The 18,949-nt window shown below is 43.9% G+C and overlaps 1 protein-coding gene across 1 annotated transcript in view; it reads right to left on the reverse strand.

Annotated features, from left to right (window-relative positions):
• LIMCH1 (LIM and calponin homology domains 1) overlaps nucleotides 1–18,949 on the reverse strand; it is a 990,782-nt gene that overhangs the window by 207,092 nt on the left and 764,741 nt on the right. The window contains exons 18-19 of the mRNA XM_078678256.1: nucleotides 15,246–15,657; nucleotides 9,417–9,641 (exon numbers count right to left, since the gene is read on the reverse strand). Coding sequence (XP_078534382.1) covers nucleotides 9,417–9,641; nucleotides 15,246–15,657 — 637 coding nt within the window. The remainder of the gene's footprint in view (nucleotides 1–9,416; nucleotides 9,642–15,245; nucleotides 15,658–18,949) is intronic.

Raw genomic sequence — 18,949 nt, forward strand, 5'->3', positions numbered from 1 at the left:
ACGGGCAGTAGCTGAATTCGGAAATGGGTACCTGCTGTTGATTAGCTCTACTGCCGGCGCGGTAATGCATTCTAAGGTCTGCAGCGACATGAGCGACCGAACTAGCCGGGCCCACCACAGCCCAGGCTGGACTGGAGGCGGAGGAGTCACTCAGAACACCCAGACTGACTGTGGCGGCCGGAGTGGTTCATTTGCAGGCCGGAGCACCCGGACAGGCCTGACTGTGAATTTGAGCTGATGGCTGGCCAGGCCTGAGCCAGCCTGATGCGGTCCGTCGGCCCAGGCCGGTCAACACAGAGAGAGGGGAGCAGGCAACTGATGTCGCATGAACTCACTAAATACAGCTGCTCTTGAGCTGTCTGAAGCTAAATTCATTTCAAGTAAGGGTGTGCCTAGCTCTGGAGTTAGTGAGGGGCATGGAATACGACGTTATTGATAATAAACTTGCAAAACTGTGCTCAACTTGCCTACCAACCTTCCACAAAGTTACACGCACACAGGAGTCACAACTATACTTGCGCCCACATACAGACTTGCATATAGCGCGGCCAGTCAGTGGCACGCAAACACAACATTCACGGCACAACAACACTCTTCTCAGGCCGGCGGGCTGATGTAACAATTTCGCTACGCTGGCCTAAACGTTCACTTGACACTGTTCAAACTAATGCCACTACAAATGATCTATCATTGACCTTAAGCACAGCACCACCGTTGAATAGTTTTCTCTTGAAACTGGCGAATGCACGTATTCTTAAAGAAACTCTCAAATTTCGTTTTCCATGTTAATCATTACCATTTCAAAATACTTAACATGGTTCAGTTTAGCAGTGGGGATGGATCAGATGATGCTTTCATGACAGTGGCACAGGGATTCGAGGGTTTTTTTGGTGGCTGAGATTACCATGCATTGTCATTGATAACCTGTTTCGACTTAACAAACCATTTGTTTTAACTGTAATGTGTACTAGACATAACATACAACTTTATTAAACTATAGTCATCGTCGCAAAACATGTATTTTATTGGTATTACTATTCCAAATGTACCTGCCCTTTGACCCTGTTAGCAAAAAGTAGGTCAGTGATCTTGTGTAGGCACTTTAGAAGCATTGGGCACTTTTGAGGCAGTTTTCGTACCACAACATGGGCTAATGTGTGAAAACCATCTTACTACATGGGCATGACTGTTGATTTCTATTCAGTTCTTGAGTCACTAACATGCATCACTAAAAGTGCCACACATAAGACATGTCTATGTCACATGCAGGGTCGGACTGGGAACCAAAACAGGCCCTGGCAAAGTGCTTGGCCACCCCCCCAGCCCCTCCCCGGGGGGTTGTGGGTGCTACCGAGCTCTTTGCCAGGCCGGTTATCGGCCGTTTTTGTTACAGGGACGATTTTGCAGCTATGCTGCAAAAACGGCCCTGTAACAAAAACGGCCCCCAGGTGCCCCAAACCGGCCCCCCACCCATCCGACGCACCGGGGAATTGCCCGGTGCCCGCTACGGCCAGTCCGGCCCTGGTCACATGTAAGAAGACTGAATATATGGCTATGACACACATAAGCAGTCTTAAACTTTGACAGCTATGTATTAGGTTACTGCACTTACTCCAGTTAGTTTACACAAGAGGAATGTTATTCTTCCAAAATGTCTGGGGTAAACTTTTTTCTCAGTACTGGTTGGCTCAGTGGTGAACAGTGGCAACTGTATTATAGTGCTATGAGGTCCCAGCCTGCTACCGAAAGCACTGTGATATGCTATAAACTTTGCTTTTTCGGCTAGTGTACGCTCATGAATGATCAGATCAACGAGAACATATTCTGAGCAGCTGCAGTGCCTGCCTGCCCTCCGCTGCTGAGAACTGCAGTCACAAAGTTCATCTCCGGTTATTGTGCTTCCATTTCTGGTGCTTTGGCGAAGTTTTAAGGTCTTTTTAGAATTTCTCTTTGCTCAAATGGCTGTCATTTCTGATATTTATATGTGTCCCTTGTCTTCATTGCTTGATTTTGTTTGCAAGAAAGGGTCCCTCATAGTCATTGAAATGTCACTCATAATTACACAGAAATTATGAAAATGTCACACACAGCAATCTGAAACCTTGGCAGCTATGTCAATGCCGCAGCTTCTGATTTATTTAGTGTGTCATGTCGTCCGGACCTTAATGAGAAAATGTTCTACAAAAAAGAGTAAGACATACAACAAACTCAAAGCAGCAGTGTGCGCACTGTAACCCTAAAATCAATTATGTGGGACGTCAAGGCCACATATTCAAGGTAGCGTGCCAAGAGTGGGTGTATCCTTAACACGGGAAGAAAACACGACTGCGCTTTCCACACCTTCACAGCCGGATACGCCATTCCACAGAAAATCATTAACGGTTGCCTGTCATCAACTACACACAACACGTGCTCCTTAAAAAATTACTCAATAAAAGAAATCCTCCAGAGGGCCAGTGCCAGCTAGTAGGACAAGGACAAAGCATCATGGCTCAATTCAAGAGATGAGAATAAGAAAGAAGGTACACAAACGCGGAAGAGTAAACCAAGGCAGAGTCTTGGTATCTAAAGACCAGGCTAGTACAATCACCCAACACCAAGTCACTATTTGTCACATGAATAATCTAGCCTAACAGACCTCTGAGGACCTGTCAAGCAGCAAGTGACATGGATAATAGTCGACGTAGGAGGAGAGAGGAAGAAGCAATCCACAGAAGATCACTCCCTGGGCATCAATATACAAATACACCTGAGAAAGACAACTGAGCAGAAAGAACTGAGAGGCATCTATCAACAGCATGTGAGAGTAATGCACGCAAGCAGAAGAGATAAAGCAAGAACACACATCGACAACAGTCATTAGACCGTGAAGAGAAGAACATGAACCTGTCAAGCCCAGGCGAAATCTACCACCGTCAAGTACCCCACCGAATGGGGAAACTAACGAGTGGAGCAAAGGTGTACCAGCCAGAAAACCACCTAAAGACTCATGGAACACTTCATAATGGTCTGCTAAACGGACTGGCAAAATCCGACGCAAAGTAGGTCATCAGAGTCCAGAGGATCAATGCAAACAGCAATCACATTAAGTACAAAAAAAATCACTATAAAAAACCCACCAAGGTTAAGAAAATACTGCAGCAGACAATAACCGGTAAAAGACATCAGAAGACGCAGAAAACCTCTTCCATTCTGAGAACATCACATCATATTGGGATTACTCAACACAATAACCAGCTACAGGCCACATCAGGTGACCAACCCCAGCAACAGAAGCAGCTCAAATGACTGAACAGTGTGACTGAACAGAGAGTTGGCAGATCAAGCGTCTGAAAAGAGAACTAAAGGTTTTTTCTTCAGGTGGGTGAAGATGCTGCGTCATCCCTCTTAAAGAAAGGGCAAGATGTCATGTTAAGGATAAGTTGTTTTTTGTCTAAGGACAGAGAAGAGGTCAAGACTTAGGGAAACTTGTATCTTACAGGACAGAGTCATCTCTGGTCAACCAGCTCCAACAGTAGTATGAAACACCAGGCAAAAGCGCTGACTATATGGAGACAAAAATACATTTACATGATAGTACAAAATGGACTGCAAACCTGCAACTGAAATGGTGAACGTTAGGGTCCTTAGGTGGCTAAAGGCTTACACCTGGGTACCTTTTAAGGTTTAAGAGTGAAACCCACTGAAATTCTGGATTCCTAAAAATATAATAAATACAGAACAAGTGTAAAGTCTATTAACCTGTATTTACTCTTTTTGAGAGAGTGCTCATATGAATAATGATCAAACAATGGTAACCTTCCGCTTACCATAACCTAGGACCGATGTGCTACCTCCACATACAATATTGGCACCAGTTTGTCCTCAAAGTAAGCTTTTGGCACCCATAACATTTCAAAACATGATTGTGTCCATCACCTGTTTGGCACCCAAAACCCTTCTTTGAACTTTCTTGGCATGCATATATCCTGCACTTAAATGCCCACCACCCAAGTACCATGCTTGCTATCCATGTCCTGTCTGGGCATTAAGTATGTGATATAATATAGAGATTTATCTGTGATGTTCTAAGTAAGGTAAAGAACACATGAATTATTCATGGTGTTACGATTCTGCGAGAACCTTAGTTTTATTTTATTGTTTAGTTTTGACTTAGGGACCATAACTCTCATCTAAGGGATTTCACCGAATTGTATTTCTATGACAGGCTTTAGGTGGGCTTATGCACTTAAAAAGGACACAGTTGTCAAAATGTTTTTTTTTGTGAAGCAGCAAGACAGAAATACGCATGGAAAAAAGTGATCACTAAGATAGCGAAGTCCAATTCCAATTCTGGAAGGCTGGATCAGCTTGTGTTTGTATGCGGACACTATCAGGGAGGTGCTCCATGGAAATGAAGTAAACATCCACTGAGCCAGAACTCTGTTAGTGGTCACACACATTTGCAATGTCCTTTCCACACTCCTAAACTTCTCCTTAAATGAGCCAGGCTTAAGTTGCACAATGAGTGTGGGAAGGTGCGTGGAACACCCACATGTTTATAGGGGTTGTGAGTAAAGACTAAAAGAAAGAATTTAGTGAAATTTCACATATCCTCAAACAACTTGCATGTGCATTGTTTGGAACGCAGCTCAACCAACATGTACACGTCATGATTGATATTATTATTATATGATTCACTAGGGGTAATACATATTCTTACACTGTTGCAAATCGAAGAGCATGGGGAAAACTCCCCATGGATTATACCCTGGGTCACATACTTGATTCAACGTCATCCTCAATCTGTTCAAATAGAAACTGGAATCCCTCGGACTTTGCCCTTCAATGGTGCAAATTTATATTTGAGGCAAATCTCATGTTGATAGTTCAACAAACATAGGGCCAGATGTAGGAGCCTAAATACCGGCCGGCAACGGCCGATTTCGGCCGCTACCGACCGGTATTTAAGAATTGGCATGTAGGTGCATTTATTTTACCGAATCGGTAATTTTACCGAATCTGTAAATTTACAGATTCTGTAAAATACCGAATCGGTAATTTTACCGATTCGGTAAATCCAAATGTAGGTGGGACTTTTCTGAGTCCCAAAGGCCTTACCGATTCGGTATTTTACCACCCAATTCAATTGGGTGGTAAAATACCGAATCCAGGTGTGCATGCACAAGTGTGCATGCACACCTATGCCATGTGACAGACAGACATGCCCATAGGGCATGTCTGTGTGCCACATGGCACACATGCCTGTATTCGGGGTGCTAGAGGGTGTCAAAGTGACACCCCCTGCACCCTTGCAAAAATCGGTATTTATAATACCCATTGATTCCTATGGGCTTCAAGGCCCATAGGAATCAATGGGCATTACTGAATCGGTATTTACCGATTCGGTAAATACCTTTTTTTACAGATTCGGTAATTCAATTACCGAATTTACTTAAATCTCCCCCCTTCTATTTTACCGATTCATAAATACCGAATCAGTAAAATTCGGTATTTATGAATCGGTAAAATAGAATTACCTACATCTGGCCCATAGTTCCTTGCAAAAACCCTTAATAAATCTGTTAATTACCATTACCCGAACCTGCTCTCCACCCCAGGCAATAACTCCTGCTTGTGAGTGTATGGATTTAATTGTATTAGATAGGTTTGTTCCATACTAATCCTGGGACTACCTTTTCGGTCACATACAGCCTGTCATCACCCACACTCTGTCTCTAATATACCTTTGCCCTGAAGTACTGAGTACTGTGTCCAGAGGCATCAGACACAATACCTGGCACACCTAATGTGCAGACCTTATGCGAAAATTTGTTATAGACATATTTTCTAATTATCACTGGGGAAGAAACCAAATCTGCCATTACAGACATTTCTTCACCCAAGAGTCTTATCACACACAAGCGGTTCACTTACATATCCTTACTTTCTTTTTGCACTAACACCATCAGGTGCATTTCAGTTTCGTTATCACCCTTCTCCTTTCTTCCATAAACTAGGTTTCTTTTAAATGCATTGGGCTGCAAAATGTCCTCTGTTGCCATATTTGACCACAGTGGTTTGAAGATAACAGCCTATAGGTGCATGTGACACACACCACAACATTGTGTGAAAAATACGCACAAACACAACTGAAATCTATCCCATAGCATTCGAGAGATAGTCACATAAAATGCACATGAACATAATCACACATTGCGTTACAGCTGCGCACCGTGGATGCAAAAGTACAACAAAAACAGGAAAACCTCGCAGGAGCTAATAGACGTTCAAGGGAGATGAAATCCCACAAGTCTTCCTCAACACTGTACATACAAAAGGAGAACTCTAATTACAAAAATAAATAGCTCAATTATTTGCCCAGCGAAACAGATACACGGCAATAGTTCAGACTAGGGTCGGGGTTCAACAAGCCAAATCCCACCCACAAGGAAATGACGGATCACATCCCTGATTCCACAACCCTGGAAAACATGACCACTATGGTAACACAGAACACAAGAAAGCTAAGGCGATGCATTAAGATTTGTGATGACCTTAAAAACAAAATAAGTGTCTGATGTGGATGGTTAATCAGACTCGAGAAAGAATAGACTTGGCTGCCTGATTTCATGCCATTCCCAGGACCTATTACAGGAGAAACATACTTTACAGATATTGTCAAACCCTGTAGAAAATAAACCCAGCGGGAAATGGGAATCGGATAGCATAACCAAACTCAAGGTACAATGGAGTCGATGTGGCACTAGAATGAAGACTATATTTACCATTGCATTACAAAACGATATATGTGCTTGGATAGAACATGCATTCGAAATACAAAACTTCGGGGCATAGTATTAGGCCCTGATTACAAGTGGTCTGGATGGTTCCAAGATCCTCACAACCCCGTGTGTGCAAATACGGCTATTTTTTCTGCATCCAGTAATTACTGGGTAAAGTCTTTGCCCTTCCTATTTTCACCAGCTACATATTGGGAATTCCAACTTGCTAATATTTACCCGGTGAAATGCAACTCATGCCCCATTTTGAAGAATTTAACCTAGGAGAGAACTATGGCGCCTGTAAATTCTGAACCCCGGGGTATCGGATTTGAACAGGTGTTTGAAAAGTAGCTGGGTGGCTGAAAGAGTTTGTGCCACCCCAGTCTTGGCTGCTGTACTAAGGAGTATGACGCTGCATAGTCCTCAAGACTCCAAGCCTTGTTTGTTATGTGGGAGAGGAATCTAGGCAGTGTCAGACTGACCTACATGGCAATAATCACTCATACAGTGTGTCTATAAAAGTTCAAAACTTCCCCAATTTGGTGGTCAAAGAGTGGTGGTTTAACGGATTCGATGATCCGGCATATGTAGTGGAGGGTTCGGCAATGAGTCGTCAGAACCTTCCACATCTCCTTTATTTTGGGGTCATGCCAAGAACTCTTCCGGCTTCCACAGGGGTGGTGCTGGAGGTCTGTACTGCGGCTAAAAAGTCCATAGGTTGGGCTGGCAGGCTGACGTTGGAGACCCCGCTGTGGTAGGGCACTAGGCTCTCAAACATTGCGGCCTAAAGCTGTTTTTCCATTTGGGACGTAATAGGAATCTCTACACTGTTGGATGTGCCTCGTAATTGGTAGCTGAAGTCTTTCCAGGATCTGCTTGTAGAATACCATATACAACGCACACAGTTATTTTGCTACCTCCAGCTGTGCCACACACTCCTCCCATATATACAGTCGGAGGAATCCATCTCCGAATTCTCCCCCTTGGAGGCAACACTTCTGCTTATGGACATGAAGGCGCACAACTGTCTGAGATTTATAAAATACTTGTGTGCAACTTGCCAGACTCAATGAAGGTGGTGACGAAGGCTTGGGAGGGAGACCTGGGTCCATTAGATGATGATTGGGCTGGCCCATCCCCAGCGAACCCAAACTCATTCTTAATCATATCACTGGCAACTTAGGGGGGGAATCGGTATCAGAGAGCCTTACTTGGACAGGGATTAACGGCTGTCAAGAGAGACATTGCAAGAGCCTGGAAGGATACTACGGCTCCCCCTGTGGAGGCATGGGCTAAGGGCATGGATTACTGCATGGGGTTGGAGCACCTGATTTACCTAGCTAGGGGGTGTCCCCTGAAGCATTGTTCAGCATGAAAAGAATGGGCCAAGTTTAGGGGTGTTCAGCTCGAGCCCTGCCCAGATAGACCTTAATCCAATGTGGCATATGCTTGCTGCCGTTGGCTCGACACTACTGGTCTATAAACGGGTTGTGAGGTCAAGGTCCTGCTGCGTAAGTCAATGTTATTATGGCATATTTCATTCCAGGGTTGCTTTACTGTGTTGTTGTTGTGCTTTGTATAACAAGGGGTCCCGTGTTGCTGTCATGAGTATGACGTCACCTATTATTTTGTTTGTAAATTCAATAAAGTGTTTTCTTAACCCTGCCCCAATTTGAAAACATGGACCACATTTTTAGCTTTCAGTAACGAGGGTCACTTTTATTTTGGTGCCTGAGCGTATTTTCTGCCTTAGTTCCACCCTGGCTCTAAGGGCAAGACAGAGCCCACAACAATGAGGGAGCAGTATGTGAACAAGGGCTCCTAGCCCATTCCACTCTCCCACGCGGGAAGAGTATAGCTCATGATACTCTTCCCTTCTTAGAGAATGTGCCTGCAGGCTTTGTACTCTCTCCACGGCACTCTGCGGCATGCAGAATGGGGGAACGTCTGAATCAGTATGCAGGCCCACCAAGTGCACCTGCGATTCAGTATGATAGGTAGCGCTGAACAGCTCGTTCTCTAGTACTCATTTGCAGTGAAAACTATAAAGCTAGAGCAGCATATCTTGCAAGTTTACAGAGCAAACCCTAATTTGTATATATTTCAACTAGTTGTGGCCTCACTTTGAGATTCTCCTTAAATCAGGGATATGATAATGTGATACTATGAAGTTAATTCCATTTATATGAACATTGCTATCACTGGTTTGGTATCTAACGCAGTTGCCTAGATTGGGAAGTGCATTTAGGGCTATCAATGAATCTAAAGGCATTAGTGTGTGTAACCATAATGGAGAATGCAGAAGAAGGATGTGATCTGGATATGTTGCAGTGGTCTTGATGTGGCAAAAGTTAGTGGTGCGATAGAGAAGAAATGTTGAGGGAACCATAGATGCGATATAAAAGCATATATGTACAGTAAGGGGGAAGAGTGAGAAGGGGGGAGAGAGAGAGTGTGGGTGTGTGTATAGGGGGTATATCTGAAGAATAAACTGATGACTCCTCATGGTAGTTCAAGTCTAAACTATTTTCATCCTACCGTATTAATTTACTCAAGGCATGTCATCAATTGTGAGGCTATAAAATCGAATTATCACACTACACATATCCTGTGAGGAGGTGGGAGCAAAAACAATGTGTATTTTGATCTTACCGTCACCTCTTTGTAAACAATGTGGGATACTGGTGTCCGTAGGTTCAGCTCAATTGTTGTGGACTCGGGCTTCAGTTCCTCTTGGGGTTTCTCAACTCTGGCAACACCTTCAAACTTCTGCGACCTGCTTACCGAGGGTGCAAATACAGCCGAGGCACACCTGCTTTCATTCTCATCCTCTATCCCGTTGAAGGTTTCACCGTTCATGTTAACTTTTCCATCAACCTACATGACACACATTGAAAATATATTTATCAAATTACAGAATGAAAAAGTTCACCCTTTACTTCACTGGAAGAGTGAAGTACATGATTTCCTCATTTTTTAACAAACCATGATTTGGACACCTATTCAGTGACTCCTCAATTTTAAACCAAGGTGCACTCTGCAGGCACTTTACAATTTTTATATAAGTGTAGTTTAAAGCACAGTGATCCACAGGTGTGGTTGATCCCCAACTCCACAACCATAGTGTTTCACACCAGGAAGATGTTGCTTGGCATGGCAAACTTCTTGGACATGCATTTTTGAGCACCGAGAGGCAGAACGTAATACAGTGACGTACGAAAGGTGGGGATCTTTTGTAGAAAAAAATAATTGACTGCCGAGGAGTTTCCCTTGTTAGAGTAACAACCTCAACTAGAAATGTTTGCATCTTCATTCTGAACACTTGCCATCGCATATGTACCTGGTTTTTCAGTAGAATACAAAACTGAGGGCAAACCATTGCTGTATATGCATTTATTTTGATAATGATTTTACTATATGTAATCTACTTTACACCATTATGCTTGGTTATTCCATTTGGCAGTAAAGATTTAAACGGAAAGGGAAATACCTTTCTAGCTAGAGTCACAAGTTGTTGCTACTTTATAGCCATGTCGGACAAGTGGACATAATGGGGTCTCCAACCTTTTCTGTACTGAGAGCTAATTATGTTCGATGAAAAGCATTGAGAGCTACCAATATTATTAGTGTTGTATCATCTCAATTTTGTTATATGTATATTAACTCAACCAAGCAAAAGCTTTTTAATTTAATAAGCTGGGCTGCACACAGGTGAGCTACTCAGAGGTAGCTGGAGAGCTACAGTAGCTAACGAGCTACTGGTTGGAGACCCCTAAATATGTTCCGCAGGCCTAAAGGTTGAAAATAACCCATCGCTCCATAAAAAGGAAGTGAGAGGGTAGACCACTGTTTTGCTTCCACGATGAGTAAGGAGCTATTTACAGAGGTGTTACTAGAAAACAGAAAAAATATCTCTGGGGAGTAGTGGCAGCCAAGCAATGCAGCGAAATGTTTGGGTTTGAGTTCTCCTTTACATGGTTTGTTTTTAAAAATGGTAGCACACTTGAGGAAGATAATGGATGCGATTACTGTACAGGTACTCACTATTTATTTCAAATGTGAAATTTTGACAAATGTCAGGCCAGCAGTGCTGAGCTTTTTTGAGGAGCTCCAACAAGAGTGAATCGCGTGTCTGAAATAGAACTCAATGTATCTGCAGTGCTTCAACGAACATGCTGCAAGTGCTAGTGGGCCAAAAGACTGGATATAGTGAAGCTGTGAAAGAGGACCAGTGCAACACTTGGCTACACGACGTATAATCCAGAGCAAGGCTGGAAACAGAAAAATGACTATTTAACCTGTGGTTTGATGTTCTTTAAATTGCCATTTAATATTTCATGTCATGTCATGTTTGTGAAACGAGTGAAGATTCAATTAATAGGTTATACATTTTGACATATTTTTCTTCTAAAACTACAGAAGAAAACCGCAGCCTCGTAATAAATAAATATCAAATCCCAGACAGCTGCAAACCTCGCTGTTTGGTAGATTTCTGTGAGCAATTCTGACTTGGTGTCCACAGTGGGCGGTCGTAGGTCAAGGACCTCCATTGCTCTGCACATCATAAGTGCAAAAGAGGTGCTTTCTTCATTGTTGGACCAGGTGTGGAGTCCAGTTCATTGACTGGAAAGGTATCCAACCCACTTGCATTTTCTAGTTCCAAATAAGGTCCTCATTGTCTTAATGAGAGAGGGAGTAAGTTGTCTGTCTCCTCGTTGTCGGTGGCATTGGGGAAACGCGTATCGTGTCCAAATCAGAGCTGAAAAGAGTCTCCAGACTCTAAAAGTACTGGTGTCATAGATAGGCAGGGAATTCAGCAAAATTTTTACTGGCTGTGCCTCAGTAATTTGATAACAGAACGTATCTCTAGCGAGGGAAGATGTCGGTCCAGAGATGGAGACTGGCGTTAGAGGAGGAACAAGCATGTGCATCGGTGGCAGCACAGAAGAAATTGGCTTCGACTCAAAACCACAGTGGAGATTTGGTCTGAAATTAGCAAGGGGCCAGTGGTGGGTCCTAGACGGACAGTCAGCGCCCAGGAAGAACTATAGATCCTTGTGGCCTGAAAGTGCTCCAGATGAATCTGGCATCATCTTAAAAACCTGTAGCATGGCCACTTTGATGACCTCCATTTGCAGAAAGATCAACAAAGGCCCAAGGAATTCCGTCTGTGTCAGAACCAGTTGAGAAGCAGAGTGAGTCGATGCAAGAGTCATTTGGCTCTCTGAGGGACAGCTGCATGGTTTCTAGCCTGACTTCAAGTTGCAAGAGGGAGTCGAACCCCACCTCGCCTTCTTGCGCTTGTGGAGCACTTTGGATTTCAACGTACATTATAACTTCAAGTGGGACCAAGATTTAGCATGGCGTCTGCCTCATGATCTAGAGCAAGAGCATACCTGTGACTTGGAGTGAAAGGGAAGACAATTGCTAGAGCGCAACCTCTCTTATGCTCAGTGACAGATCACTTTTCTTCATTGTCTCTGATCGCCTTCATTCGCATCAAAGTGCTCATCTCACTCAACTTTGAATCATGACCAGAGAGACGCATGCTGTGGGTCTGCTTCTTGCAGTCATGGCACAGTTTGAACCCTGTCATTTTTGGGGGATACATTGCTTCCCTAGCACCCTGTCTGGGAAGGAACATTTTTTAAGTCATCAGAATACAGACTAGTTGGGAGTAGAGCTTTGGATTCACATTGAAGGGCATGGAATGAAAAGAATGCATTTCATCATGTGGAGGCAGTGCTTATATGTGGTTCCGCTTTATAACAATTGGGCCGTTCGAGGGTGCTGCAGAGCCACACAGCGCACAACCAGCAGCACTCGATAACTATTGCTTGAAAAATCTACAGGTCCAGACTGTCAAATTCTAAAGTCAAAGATTCTGCGGTTAGACAGATCCTTCAGACAAACAGTTTCCCTACACGCATTGACTTGGCATTCTGCTTCCGCTCTTGGTGTACCATATCCTTTTTTTGGAAGCAGATGGTTCACTGAGTTGCTATTAAAAGGCCTGCACAGTAAAACTCAACATCACCTCTGAAGATCAAGGTTAGCCAGTCTGGAAAGTTCACAATCACAGCGAGGTGATCAAGCAGGCCCTGGACTCAGCTGCAAACTAGATGCTTAACATTTAAGAGCGCCTGGATTACTCGTTTAAAAGACACTAATCAAGCAAGAGCCACACGGGTTAACATGTGGTTAAAATGTAAAATGAAGGGCATCATCAGTGGGTGGGGGAAAAGGAGCCGCAGCTGCCTCCACTATCTATCCCTAATCCTCATAACAGGTACACAGGAGCAAGTAGGACTGCAAAGGTAGACCAGTAGCACAATACAGCAGTAGAGACTTCACGAATAACCGTATCAAGCTCTTCCATTTTACTTGGTGGATGAAAAAGACACTAGACACTACAGTAGCAGTAAAGCTCAGGGCATTAAGCCAAACACGCAGTTCAGCTCTCATTTTGTGAAGGTAAAGCACAAGATTATCATTTCCAATTCCCATAAATAAGGAGTTCCATGTTAGCAAAATTAGAAAGTATAGACCATCCTGGTGGTCTTATTGATTAGGACATTAGAGAGTACCTTCTTCAGAGAGCAGTGGTTTTAGATGACTTGACGTAAACAGGACTAAAACGGATTTCCAATTATATAAATCATTTATGGCGGGATACAGAGCAGGTGAAATGCAATCCATTCATACAAGCCTGAACAAGTGCTTTCTGGACTTAATTCCAGCAAAAGACAGCACGCTCATGCTAACATAACTAGAGATTTTGCATGATGTCAAGAACCACTTGCCATATTATTTTAGTGACCGGACAGTGTAAAGTCTGTGCATGAGCACTTCTCACCTTTACTTGCTGACTATCAAGTCCAAGTGTACCAGGCAACCTGCTTGCAGAAAGAGGACTTTGCAGGTGATGACATGCTTTGTAAAGCAGCACCTGCTCTGCAAGCAGCGAATATGGATTTACTGTTACCCCACCTACAATGAAACTTGGCCCGTTTGTTCAGTCTTTTAGCCAAACATCTAAATGTGCGCGAGTACACAACTAGAGTAGAAAGTAAAACTGCAATAATTACAAAAAAAAACACAACTGCAACGAGAAAACAAACAGATCGCGAACCAACATCTTTTTCATCTTAGGATCCTAGCATGGTATAGCCTCTACTAATTAGACCTTGTATAAGGAAGCAGTCCAACCGACACACTGGTGATATTTTCAGCAATTGGTACTTGCTACTAAAAAGATATGCATCAATTTATATCCGCGAGCTTCTATTCCATTCTTCTGCACTACGGCGTGTCCTGCTCCTGGTAAGGCTCTTTGGTAGTGAATGGTCAATGTAACCCAACACTAGAAGCATCATTGCTTACACAAGAAGATTCATTGGAAGCACTAAAACATTAACATGCCTTCCACAGAGTGTAAAGAGCCTACATACAACCAGACAGGATTCCTGAAGCATTAATTATAAAGATTATGTTTAGACTAGTTCAGAATGCTATTTATTTTAGGGATAATGTGCCTGAGTAGACTCTTTTATGCTCAAAGTATACAAGTACAATTTCCTGCCTATTCATGATTCGAATACAACAGAATGTAAGTAAATTAAATATTGTGGGGTGTTTTAGTTTGATGCTAGGAAAAAGGTTTCTCTGGCTTAATTGTTTTTCATTTACATTGCTGATAATTTCTACACTTTGTTGCTGTATTCCAGAGAAGAAATTCTGAAGCTGCCACAGGTTTCGCTCGTAATTTTAGAGTAGGCACTATAGCAACATGTTGAGCATAAGGGTGGGCAGAATGTTTCATTCCGCTAGCAGGTTGGAGGAAGTTGACAGCTATGCACTACTCTTGCAATACCCCCAAATTCTGACAATAGCCGCGTGGTGGATTTTTTTTCCAGCGAAGCTCTAGAAATGCGAGCTGGCAAGCGCAAGTGAAATTTGATGTACCATAGCGAGATTTTCTAACAAGGCAGTCGCGGTCAGAGGGTGGCTTTTCTTGTAGATTTGCTGCTGCTCAAGTACATTTTCTACTTGATTGGCAGCAAAATGTACTCAGATGGCTGCCTGCTCTTGTGCACCACATGGTGCAGTTACGGCTGTTTTGTTCAGCCCTGCTCGTGCTACCAACGCTAATTTGCAGCGTGTGCAGCATGAAGGGCATATTTTCCACTCATTGGTGGAACTCCGCAAAATTCCGTGGAGTGAAACTCCACAAATTCTGCCCGGCCCTAGTTGGGACTCAATGACTACCAAATCCACCACACAAATTGTTGTCCTGACACTTGTTAGCATTTGACAGTTCAACAAGATTTGCATGATAGGGAAAAAATAGCAGTTTAAAATAAGATCATTTTCTGCATCTTTAAACCATCTTTTACCACCGGCAGTTTTTCACAGTTGAGCACCAAATTTCTAATTCACACAGTACCATTTTCTTTTTCTACAGACCATTGTTCCTCTTACCTTGAATGTTTTTAGGACATGTGTGGTTTTGGGTTGCGAGTAAGGCTTGGGCATCAGCAAAGGCACTGCCTTTGACATAGCAGTTTTAGTTGGAGAAGTCCTCCCAGTTGAAAACTTTGCTTCCAGTTCACTGGTAGGAGAAATTGTTGCTTCAACTGTGGCTGTAAATTTTGGAGCAGTCACTGGGAGCGACTGCTGCCTTAAGTACTTTAGTGGGTTGGGATCCTCAGGGGGAGAAAGTTTACTTGGCTCGACGGAATGGCGCCTTTCCAAAATTTTTGGCATCTGTAAGCTCTCAAGAACAGCTTCACTGATAGTGAATCTTTCAATGTACTTTTGGAGGATCTTCTCTGCCTCCTCTTGCGACTTGGCATTCTTGTAAGCTTCGTGCAGCTCCTTTTCTCGACGTTCTCTGTAAAAGGGAAAAACAGCATTAACCTTGTAACTGCTAAACCTCTAGCGAGTATCGCTGTGCAAGATACTTGGCAGTAGGTACACTATAAAAGAATTGATCATTTGATGGGAGCATGATTTAACAGTAGAAAAATATTCAATAACGTTTTCTTTACTAGCAGTCAATATATCAGCATCTTACCATCTGAAATATGACAGGTATTCTATCCAGTGCATACTTTCTACATTACATTTCTCCTATATCACCATGAGTGCGTCTGTAAAAAATGCCCTATAAAATTGTGAAATAAACACAAGAAAAATGATCATTCAACCTTGTTGACAAGGAACGGTTTCAGACTACCCTGCATTTTGTTTGGATCCATCCTCAGTGCAAACACACAAGGCAAAAGACCACAGCTAGGCATGGACACCAAAATCCTAAAGCTAACAAAATGAAACTCTAAGACAGCCAATGCCTGACAATTAAGCTTACTGTGTAACACCCTGGACCCAGAATGCCTCCGACAGGAAGGGCAGGCTCACTTCAAACAGCAAGCTTCTACACGTTCCCTAAGGCTCTGCATTTTGTGTTTAAGAAGAGAGAATCCCACAGTTGTCAAGTCCATTGTTCTTACACTAAGTGAACATTTCTGGAAATACACATTGAAATAATGCAAAGTAGCAGTACAGTCTAATGAAAAGAGGCAATCCAGACAGATGTGAACATTATGTATAGCAGGTAGTATACATCTATACAAATTACATTAAAAAAATTGGGTTTTTAGTTCTGCTCTAAGCTACTGATGAGCAGGTGACACGCGGTCAAAGGGAGTTCCTGAGTGATTACCTCTGGAGGATCTTGCCTGGCTATAGAGTACTACGCTTTGAAAGGGGGCAGGAGGGTCTGGATGCCAACCATGACATCTGGACAATTAGTAGCCAAGAGCATATTAAAAAGTAATCTCATATAAAGTAATCTGCAGAGACTGGAGGATCGTCATTTACGTATTATTATCATCATCACAAGATAGAGAGGTGGAGGATATCTCCCTTACGTCCCCCTAACAAATAACAAATGTATCACAACAGGGTTTGGGGGCTTACTATACACAAGATAAACCAAAGAGTAACAAGAAAGACAGTTTCCTAAATTTTAGGAAAGTGCTCAGCACTTGTACACAATTTTACATAACAGGATTTCGACTTAGTGGGAAAGCCATCCTTTATGGAATAGAGTTGCTCACCCGCATATTAATGTCATGCATCATCATCGACATCCTAACCAAGGAACTCTATGGTATTTTTAGATTGTCTGGATATCGCATTGTCCAGTAGTTTATTCCAGAATTCCCTCCTTTTGCGGCGGCTACACGAGGTGCTAGGTAGGACCCCGACGATCCAGGAGCCGGCGGTATTGGTATCTTTGGATGCCACCATGGCATTTGATAGGGTTGAGTGGCCATACCTATTTGTCGTACTGGGGAAACTGGGTTTTGGTCCAGAGTTTGTGAGTTGGGTACGCCCCCTATATGCGCAGCCCTTGGCGAGGGTAGTTGTGAATAAATGGAAGTCTACTGACTTTCTTCTTGGTAGGGGCACGAGACAGGGTTGTCCCCTGTCCCTGCTCTTATTTGCCTTGGCGCCCTTGGTGGCATGGGTTCGGTGGGACCTGGAGATCCGCGGCTTACGATGGACGTTGGAGTGGGAGGACAACATTTCACTATACACTGACGATATCTTGCTTTACTTCACCAACCCGAGGAGATCTCTTGTATGCTTTCTAGAAGTGCTTGCCATTTTTGGGAGGTACTCTGGCTTTGCTGTAAACTGGTCAAAGTCAGTGCTTTTCGTTCTTAGGGGTGACCTACCGGTTCTTCCACAGACTTGCCCGATACAGATTGAGCCAATAGGGTTTAGGTACCTCGGCATTTACCCGAAACTACGATATGCTAACAATCTAGGCCCCCCTTTGACTCGATTTGAAGGGGATGTGGCGCGCTGGAAGGCGCTTCCGCTCTCCCTTTTTGATAGGGGGGTGCTTTTTAAGATGATGGCCCTTGCTCGGTTTTTATATGCAGTTCCGAACACAATGGACTCGGTACCCGCATCCTACTTCAGGGAGATAGAGGCCCTCCAGAAGCATCTTCTTTGGGATGGCAGGCCCCGCATAGCGTACTCTAAACTCACTCTTCCCTGGTATGACGGGGGGATAGGCCTGCCGGACTTACGAAAATATTACTGTGCCTCCCAGCTGGCTGGGGTGAATCATGCTATATACGGCCCCTCGGGGATCACGGGGTATGCTATGGACCGCTGGCAAGTTCCGGGCGGCGACTTCACTACAGTGCTTTATGCTGGACCTCATCGGTTTCCCCTCGCGGGACCAACGGCTCGTGCCGTTCAGGTGTGGCACGCGGCAAATAAACACTTCAAGTGGGAGGGGAGGCTCACACTTGCCTCCATGTTATGGAGCTCGGAGAAGTTGGGGAGCCTATGGAAATCTAAGGGGTTTGACAAGTGGGACCTCATCGGGATTACACAGATCAAAGATGTCTGGGGTAAAGGCACAGTCCACACATTGAGTTCACTTAAGCAACAATACCATCTTCACGATCGCGAACATTACCGTTACCTTCAGATCAGGCATGCCCTACTCGCGAACATCCCCAAGGACACGTTGCTTCCCGATGCCTCCCCTCTCGAAGTTCAAGTGTTGGACGGCCAACTCCCTGAGAAGACTATTTCATTAATATGTAAGAAGCTTATTAATCATATACAGGATCCGCTGGTATTTTTAAGAACGCACTGGGGTGAGGACGGGATAGAGTTGGATGATGAGGACTGGCAGGAGGCAGTCTCCTCCCCACGGGTGGTAGCAATACAGATGAGCTTAGGTTAGTAAAATAAAGATTCTTCATAGGTCATATGTTACAGGACCTCGTCTGGTCCGTATGGGTCGCTCGGAAGGTGGGGAGTGTAGGAGGGGGTGTGGGGAGCTTGGAACGTTCATGCATAAATTGTGGCATTGTTCTGGGGTGCAGGCGTACTGGGAGAAGATTCACGATGCGCTACGAAATATACTGGGGGTGGAGATACGGCCAGAGGCACACAGGTGTATTTTGAATGTTTGGGAACCCATGGATCTGACTGTATTTAGGAAGCAATAGGTAACGTTGGCATGCATGATAGCTAAGCAGAATATATCCCAGTTATGGGGTGCCAGCCAGCCGCCCCGGGTCGAGAAGTGGGAGGAGGACCTGAATTGGTGCATGTTCAGGGAGAGGTCGGTATATGTGGCTAGGGGGTGT

The sequence above is a fragment of the Lissotriton helveticus genome, chromosome 2_2 (genome assembly GCF_964261635.1).
Source record: "Lissotriton helveticus chromosome 2_2, aLisHel1.1, whole genome shotgun sequence".
Lineage (NCBI taxonomy): Eukaryota > Metazoa > Chordata > Amphibia > Caudata > Salamandridae > Lissotriton > Lissotriton helveticus.